Genomic DNA, 9,337 nt, shown 5'->3' with positions numbered 1-9,337 from the left:
GATAAATTATTCCAAAAGTGTTCCCGGTCACTCAGAATCACCAAGCATACATTCTGAAATCAAATTCTCTTTCTATCCAAAAAGTATAGGACATGAGTGTTCTTAAAGGAGGCAAATGATTGTTCTCAGGTAGAACGCATTCTCCAATGTAGATAAGGATGTCGATACCAGGTAAATGTTACAGTTGTGTTCATACTAACAATAAACTATGGATGATGTGGCTCAGAGTCAGTCAATGAGGAAAGATCCAGAGACATTCTGAGGTCACAAAAAGAATTTAAATGTTAGCTAACAAGGAGAAGAACTTCTTAGTGCTCATCAAAAACAGGGCTTTCCCACTGAGACTGAAAGCCAAGCAGAACTACCATCTCCCTTTATCAGTTGTCACTGCATACTAACATCAACACTGAGGAGAGTGATGTAGACGATATAAACATATGCACATACATATGCATCTATCAAGCATATACTTATATGCATACACAGTTTACATTTCCCAGCCAGTGTTTAGAAAAACTAGAATAAAAGAGAAATGATGTTGCTTTTTATTTTGGAAAAGTCTATATTTCACATATACATAAATGCATATATCTACATCCATATACAAGTAATGCCCACATGCAATATTAACATACTGATATACATGTGTATATATAGAGGTTCATATGTATATGTATACATGTACATTCACTTTATCACATACTCCATCAGCTTGATTTTTGAGATGGTAATTCAAGTTTCATCTTTGTTCTGGGCTTCGTTTCTGTCTACTGTGTTTTTCTCAACTGTCAAGTCACGTTTTATCAACACATTAGAGTGGGGCAAGCCAACACAGGATGGAAATATCAATCTCAGGAAGCTAAAATCACTGTGCAGGTTGGGATTTGAGAGTTGCTGATTTCCTTTCCCTTTCACCCAGCAGTGTGGACCATGACAGTGGGCTGGGGCGGGGCAGAGCGAGGCCCTCCCTGTCAGTCATAGCGGGGCAAACCAAACAACTCGGGCTCGAAGTCCTGCAGGGAATTCAGCACCACGGTGGCCTTTGTCGTCAGGTGTCGGCTCAAGTTTCCATCTGGAACCATGACCACCTGCATCCCAGCTGCCAGAGCCGCCTCCACCCCATTGGGAGAATCTTCAAAGACAAGGCACTTCTCCATAGGAGGAGGAGGAGAGAACCTCTTGGCACACTCTAGGAAGATGTCGGGGTCTGGCTTGCCACGCTGCACTTCGGGGTCATCTCCCAGCACGATGTGAGAAAACAAGCTGAAGAACTTCTTGAGTCTGCCTGTCTTCATCTCGAACGATGCAGACCCCGAGCTGGTAGCCAGGGCAAAGGGGATGCCATGTTTCCGCAGGTGGACGATGAGTTTTTCAGCCCCTGCCATGAGCGCAGCCGTGGGGAACATTTCCTTTAACTTCATCTGGCTTTCTTCCACCAGCTCCTCTTTGGACATTGGAAGCTGTAAGACGTCTATTATAATCTGCGCCGCCTCTAATGCCTTCCTACCCATAACCAGGGACTTTACATCCCAGCTGTATTTCTTGTCATAGCGATCACATATTTCTTGAAACACCACTGAATACAGTCGTTCAGTATCCAGAAGAAGTCCATCCATGTCAAAGATGAGGTGGGTGACCGGCTGCGGCGGGGGTGCAGGCAGGGGAGCAGCCATGGTACTGCCTTCCGGGTCTGGGTGGGGGCAAGGAGGACGTACGCACACACCAGCCCGCCCCGCGCACGGGCACTGAGGGCCTCCGCGCGCGTCAGGAGCCAATCTCTCACCTAAACGTTGAACAGCTGAGGATGACATCACTCCCAGAGTTATTGCATGCCAAGTGTTGAGCAATTTTGGCAGAATTTCACATTCTTCTTCCATCCTTCTTTCCCCTTCATTTCTCTCTCCCATCCTCCTCCTTTCCTCGTCATCTCTTTTCTTCTTCGTCGTCTTTTTTCTTTTTGTGATGGAGTCTGGCTGTCGCCCAGGCTGGAGTGCAGTGGTGCCATCTTGGTTCACTGCAACCTCTGCCTCCCAGGTTAAAGTGATTTTTCTGTCTTACCCTCCCGAGTATCTGGGATTACAGGCATGCGCCACCATGTCCGGTGAATTTTTGTGTTTTTAGTACAGGCATGGTTTTGCTACGTTGGCCAGGCTGGTCTGTAACTCCTGGCCTCCAGTGATCTGGCCGCCTCTGCCTCCCACAGTGCTGGGAATAAAGCCACTCTTTTTCTTTTTTTTTATCGGCCTCCTCCACTGGATTTGCAGTCTATGAGAGCAGAAGCTTGTGAGTATGATTCACCGTGAATCTCTAGCTTTAACAATGCTCCACATACAAGAAACATGCAATTTACATTTGCTTAAAGAATACAATCATCTAAACCTTTAAAGGCTAAGGATGACATCACTCCCATGGTAAACTATTGCATGCCAAATGTTGAGCAATTTTGGCAGAATTTCACAATTCCAAAGAGGCCTCGTGAGACGTAAAAACTGAGCTTCCTGAGAAAGTGTCTGCTGCATTGTAGTTTGGGATATCCCTGGTTGGAGGAATATGAAAATAGGAAATGGCCTGAAGAAGTTAACAGCTGAAATTCATTGTATCTAGATGACCAAGAAGAAAATATTACATTGTCTAGAGCATCAAATTTATCTGCCATTAATGTGAAAATTAGAAAATTTTATTATCTTTCCTATACAACTCAGAGAACAATAATCCAAACAAACGTGCTTCCCATCATGAGGGCCAACATGTGCTGTATACTACCTCACTTAACCTGCTAGCTGCCCTGTGAAGAAGTATGTTATTATCCCCACTTTTCAGATGAAGAAGCTGAGCTTAGAGAAATCAAGCAATTTGCCCAGAGATGCAGAGCCAGGTTTGCCTTCAAAGTGGTTAATTTTGTTTTTCAAAATTGCCTGGTTGGGGTGGGGATTTCACAGTACAGCACCAGATAAAAAGTCACCAGCCACTTTGAGGTTAGAAAGTGATAATCTGTTTCCTGGCTCTACTGCCCACAGCTCACTGCCCACTGCCGTGACAGGGCAGGTTATTCAACATTATACATTAGATTGGAGGTGGCTTGGCTGATAGGCTTATTTCCTGTATGGTGGTGATGGTAACACATGTGTCCAAACTCCAAATGATATAATTATGTACAGGTTTTTGTATACCAATTTTGCTACAATAAAAGCTTGGGAAAAAATTTTATCAAAATAATTTGTGCTTCTCTAAAACGGTGTTTGATGACACTGAGTTCATCATAGTTTTTGGTCAAGTATGCATTCTTTACTTTCACTAGTATAGCTACGAAATTCCTAAACATGTTTAATAAAAAAAAAATCTATAGATTAGAAAGACCAGAGAGAACTTCACTCAAGATACTGTTCTGCAATATAGTCAGAATATAAAAGCTGAGTGTATTCCTATTTGATTTTTAAAAGATGAGCAATCAAACTGACAGTAGTTGAGAGAGAGAGAAAAAAGCCTGAGATACTTAATAATGTAAGATATGTTGAGTAACTATCTGGCAGAAAAGTAACCCATATTAGGAAACTTTTTTTTTTTTTTTTTTTTTTTTTTTTGAGACAGATCCTCACTCTGTCACCCAGACCAGAGTGGAGAGACACGATTATGGTTCACTGCAGCCTCTATCTCCTGGCCTCAGATTATCCTTCTACCTTAGCCCCTCAAGTAGCTGAGACCACAGGGATACACCATCATGCCAGGCTAATTTTTTAACTTTTTTGTTGAGACAGGATTTTGCTATATTGCTCAGGCTGGTTTTGAACTCCTGGGCCCATCCTGACCTCCCAAAGTGCTGGGATTACAGGCATGAGCCACCACACCTGGCCATCAGATTTTTTTTTTTTTTTTTTTTTTTTTTTGAGACAGTCTCGCTCTGTTGCCTAGGCTGGAATGCAATGGCATGATCTCAGCTCACTGCAAACTCCTCCTCCTGGGTTCAAGCAATTCTCTGCCTCAGCTTCTTGAGTAGCTGGGATTACAGGTGTCTGCCACCATGCCCAGCTAATTTTTGTATTTAGTAGAGAGGGGGTTTCACCATCTTGACCACACTGTTCTTGAACTCCTGACCTCAGGTGATCCACCTGCCTCGGCCTGCCAAAGTGCTGGGATTACAGGCGTGAGCCACCACACCTGGCCCCATCAGGAAAATTTCAAGACACCATCTGGAGCACATGATCTGTTTGCAGTCTTCCAGAGGTGTGTTTACTGTGACCCCAATGAAACTGAAGCTTTGGGGCCCCTTATTTACGCAAGCACCTTTCAAAACTCTACCTAATTTTTAAAATATGTTTTCTTGATGAAGGGCACAAAGTTAGTTAAGCATTAGGCCTTACAAAATCAAGTCGGAATGTGCATGCCCCATATGGAAAGGGGGACTAAAAATTAATTGATGCCAAAAAATTATTTGACAATATATGATCTTTAGGGGGAAAAGAGCTCTTAGAAAACTAGGAGTAGAGGAGAGCTTCCTTAACTTGATAAAGAACATCTATAAAACCCCCACAACTTAACATCGTTATACATAGTAGTGAAAGCTGAGTGCTTTTCCCCTAAGTTCTTCCCGAAGAGCTAGGCAAGGATGCCTAGTATCACCACTTTTATTCAGCACAATGCTGGAACTTCCTACTCAGTCAATTAAGACAAAAAAAGTTAAAATGAAACAGAAATGTACCGATCAGAGAGTAAGAAATAAAACTGTCCATGTTTGCAGATGATACATGCAGAAAATCTCAAGGGAGCTACCAAAAAGCTCCTAAAGCTAATAAGTGAACTCGGTAAAGTTTTAGTATATAAGATAAATATACAAAAATAAATTCTACTTCTACATATTAGCAACAAACACACACAACAACATTTATAATCATTCAGAAAAAGAGAAAAACTTAGGTGTTAATCTAACAAAACATGTATGGGATGCGAGTTACTGAAAACTACATAAAATACTGATGCAGAAAGCAAGGAAGATCTAAATAAATGAAGAGACATTCTGTGCTTATGTATTAAAAGATTCACTCTAGCAAAGATGTCAGTTCTCCCCAAATTAATATTCCAATTTAGTGCAATTTCTATCAAAATCTCAAGTATTTTATATAGAGAGGTAAGATTATTTTTGGGTTTATAGGAAATGACAAAGCACTAGAGTATCTCAAACAATTTTGAAAAGGAAGAATAAAATGGGAGAAATCAGTCTATCTGATTTTGAGATTTACTATAAAGCTACTGTAATGACGACTGTGTGGTATTAGTGGAGGGTTAGACACATGGATCTGTGGAACAGGATAGTGAGCCCATAAATAGACCCATACAAATATGCCCAAATTGATTTATGACAAAGATAAAAAAAATCAACTCAATGGAGAAAAGACGGTTTTGTAAACAAATGATCTGAAGCAATTATACATCTTTAGGTACACAATAAACAATGCCATAAACTACACACCTTATGCAAAAGTGAACTCAAAATCGGTTATGTACTTAAATGGTAACATGAAACTATTAAACTTTTCCAAAAATATAGGCAAAAATGTTTAAGATCTAGGGCTAGGCAAAGATGCCTTAGACTTGTGACCAAAAACACAATCTACAAAAGCAAAAATTGGTAAATTTGAACTTCATCAAAATTAAATGCTTTTGTTCCATCAAGTCCTGGTAAGATGAAGAAAAGACAAGTCATATACTGGGAAAAAATATTTACAAACCTCACACCTGACAAAGACTGGTATCTAGAATGTATAAAGAATCCTCAAAACTCAACAGTAAAAAAGCAAACAATCTACAGGCTGTGTTAGTTCCTTCTGAGACTGCTATAAAGAAATACCTGAGACTATTTATAAGGAAAAGAGGTTTAATTAGCCCGCAATTCCACAGGCTAAGTGGTTTCTGCTTCTGGAGAGGCTTCAGGAAGCTTCCAATTATGGCAGAAGGCAAAGGGGGAGTGAGGCACTTCACATGGCTAGAGCAGGAGCAAGGGAGGAGGACAGGTTCCACGTACTTTTAAACAACCAAATCTCATGAGCACGCACTACCATGATGACAGCATCAAGTGGTATAGTGTTAAATCATGAGAAACCGCCCCCATGGTCCAATCACCTCACATGAGGCCCCACCTCCAACACTGGGGATTACAATCCAACATGAGATTTGATGGAGACACAGACCCAAACCATATTAAGGCAATAGATATTTCACTAAAGAAAATACGCATATGGCAAGTAAGTACCTGAAAAGATTTTCAAGATCATTAGTTGTGTGGGAGATACAAATTTGAACCACAATGAGATATCATTACATGTCGGTCAAAATGATTAAAACAAAAAATAGTCACAACACCAAATGCTGGAGAGGATGTGGAGAAAGCCAATTGTTGGTAGGAGTGCAAAATGTTACAGCCATTCTGAAAAAAAAAAAATCTGGCAGTTTCCGTTAAAATTTAAACATGCAACAATCATACCCCAGCAGTTACACTCCTGGCCATTTATCACAGAGAAATGAAGACTTAGTTAAGAAGTTTATTTTGCCAAGGTTAAGGACATCCCCAGAAGAAAAGAACATCGACTCACAGAAACAACCTGTGGTCCGCACCTTTCTCCAAAGATGGTTTTGAGGGCATCAGTATTTGAAGGGGAAAAGCAGGCTGAAGGGGAAAGATGGAGGGTATGGTCATCCACATGTTGCAAGATAAAAGGAGCAGGCAGGAGAAGAGTCAACTGTGTACTCACCTCACACTCAGTAAATCAGCACTTTACATAAGATAAGGTGAGTATAGAGTAACTACCTGTGGATATATTTAATCTTTTATCTGTAGCTATCTGCTTAGGAACAAAAGGCAGCTTCTTGCATGGCTCAGCTTTCAGTTTAATCTTTTTCCTTTTGCACAATGAATTGGAATCCTGAGTTTTTATTTTCCTTTCATAGATACCTAGACAGGTCAAGGTGCTTGCTTAAACTTAGTGAGTGCCTGAGCAGAGGTGTAATTCAAACTGACAAATGTCTGTGATGCTTAAATTGTGCTTTGCATTTCACTGCTATGCCTGTATGGAAGATTCTGAGAGCCAAATTACATTTCTAAGTATTTTAGCTCTTAGTTTCCACAAACAAATCAAAATACCAGTGTAAATGTAACTATAGGGAAAGACAGGAATATCATTACATAATGGACCAGATTAAGAATATGCAGTCGCACACACGTTAAAAAAACCTGAGAAGTTATCAGGAGACACATGTAATATGGCTTGTGCTCAGCTACCCTCCACATTTTCTGGCCTGCCTTTTGTGCTATACCAGGTTCATTTGTTGCTTGGATAGCTCACTTGAGCCTAAGTGGCTCATAACCATGGGACATCTGTAAAGAATATTAAAGATGCTCACTGGCCTATTTCTGAATTTATGTTTTCTAGCCAGGTAGAGCACAGCTATAGAAAATATTTTCCTTTGGTGAACATATATTTGATTTAATATTGTCCTTTTGATAGAGGCAGGAGGCAGCCAAATGTCTAGGCAGATAAGGACATGTCCCCAGTGAAACCCCACCTTCAAGCCAAAGACAGTCCTGGGTAAATTCTCGGACCACATTGAGAACCTGTCTTCTCATCTGGAGCACTTTACTCTGATCAATCCCCAACCTTCACCTATTTTACATATACCTATCCTTTCCTAATTGGTTTTCCACACTGTCATGCTCACCTTTGAGTGGTGTCTTCCCCTTAACCTTTTTGCATACTCACAAACCAATCAGCATGCACTCCCTATTTTAAGGCCATAAAAGCCCCAGGCTCAGCCATATTAGGGAACTTTTCCTGCCTTAGTGTAGGGGAACCACTCCCACATCCCCTTCCTGCTAAAAGCTGTTTCATCATTCAATAAAACTTCTCACCTTGCATACTCTTTGATTGTCAGCATCCTCATTCTTCTTGGGTGCTAGAAGAGAACTCAGGAGCCAGTGCACAAGCAAGACTCGACTGGGGTGGGCCAAACGTGTGGGCTGTCTCCTGAAGCAGGTAGCATGGCCAAGCGAGGCCTAGGCATGGTGTCACCGACTGGGGGTCCCTGGCTTGCAAAGTAACCAAGAGAAAAATTTTACATCATTTTATTAAGCTTTTAATTTTTTTCACATCATTTCATGATGTTCATTTATTTTAAGAACTACTTGGCATTTTTCTAAAAAAAAAAAAAAAAAAAAAAAAGGCACAATTTTCTGCCTTAAGAGGAGAATTAAAATGATTAACTTTAGACATTTTCTGTGATTTACATTTGATCTTGGTAAGTCCCAAAATTCCTTGATAAATAAACTTTCTTTTTTCAAGACAGGGTATCACTCTGTTGCCAAGCTGAGGTGCCATGGTGCAATCATAGATGACTGCAGCCTCCAACTTCTTGGCTAGAGTGATCTTTCTCCCTCAGCCTCCTGAGTAGCTGGGACCACAGGTTTGTGCCACCATGTCCCCTAATTTTTTTACTTTTTTAAAGAAACAGAACCTCACTCTATTGCCTAGGCTAGTGTGCAGTGGTGTAATAATAGCTCACTGCAGCCTCCAACACCTGAGCTAGGACAGTCTCTCCTCAACCTCCTGAGTAGCTGGGACTACAGGTGTATGTCACCATGCCCAGCTATTTTTTAAGTTTTTTTGAGATAGGGTCTCTCTCTGTTGCCTAGGCTAGAGTCCAGTGGTGCAATCATAGCTCACTGCAGCCTCCAACACCTGGGCTAGGGCGATTCTCCTGCCTTTGCCTCCTAAATAGCTTCGACCAAACCTGGCTAATTGTTAAATTTTTTGTAGAGACAGGGTCTCACTATGTAGCTCAGGCTGATTTTGAACTTCTGGCTTCAAGAAGTACCCCCCCTCCCCGGCCTCTCAATGTGCTGGGATTACAGGAGTAAGCCACCATGCCTGGCCGTAAATTAAACTTTTTAAGATAAAAGTCACTTTTACACTGTGAAAGGACTGTTTAGAGATGTCCCTAAAGCACTGATTCTGCTGAGGAGCATGTCTGGGAAGTGGTTTTGTTTATTAATTTATTTTTGAAAATTCACTTTATAATATTCAGAGTGCATTAAGTTTTTGTTATTTCTATGAATTCTCCTTCAGTAGTTGAATTAATTCGAATTTGGATTTTGTAACCATATTAAAATTTTTATTTATAGGAAGTTTGAGTTGGAATTGAGGAATATAAAGCTTATATTTCTTGAGGCAAATTCTAAATAAGAATAATACTATTTTACAGAAAGCTTGTGTTTTCAAAGTTGTAAATTGATTTAATACCCTGTTTCAGTTCCTGTATCAAGTGTCAGAGTAGAATAAATCTTTAATATAAT

The 9,337-nt window shown here is 40.6% G+C and overlaps 1 protein-coding gene across 2 annotated transcripts; it reads right to left on the bottom strand.

Moving 5' to 3' along the window:
- Positions 1-971: 971 nt before the first annotated feature.
- LOC101040474 (pseudouridine-5'-phosphatase-like) lies at positions 972-1,697 on the bottom strand. Of its 2 annotated transcripts, XM_003930525.4 has the most exons (2): positions 1,508-1,697; positions 972-1,378 (listed from the first exon to the last, which is right to left on the bottom strand). In XM_003930525.4, the coding sequence occupies exons 1-2, from the start codon at positions 1,671-1,673 to the stop codon at positions 972-974; spliced, it is 573 nt and encodes a 190-aa protein (XP_003930574.1). In that variant the 5' UTR covers positions 1,674-1,697. The 2 variants fall into 2 exon arrangements, with proteins under 2 accessions (XP_003930574.1, XP_010339380.3); XM_010341078.3 differs by having other exon boundaries at positions 972-1,697.
- Positions 1,698-9,337: the final 7,640 nt, after the last annotated feature.

This window comes from Saimiri boliviensis, chromosome 2, assembly GCF_048565385.1.
Source record: "Saimiri boliviensis isolate mSaiBol1 chromosome 2, mSaiBol1.pri, whole genome shotgun sequence".
In the NCBI taxonomy this organism is placed as follows: Eukaryota; Metazoa; Chordata; class Mammalia; order Primates; family Cebidae; genus Saimiri; species Saimiri boliviensis.
Note: the sequence above shows the minus strand (reverse complement) of the source record. Positions and strands in the feature narration are given on the sequence as shown.

Excerpts from the sequence above, each read along its gene's own strand:
- LOC101040474 (XM_010341078.3), bottom strand. The coding sequence starts at position 1,673 with ATGGCTGCTCCCCTGCCTGCACCCCCGCCGCAGCCGGTCACCCACCTC.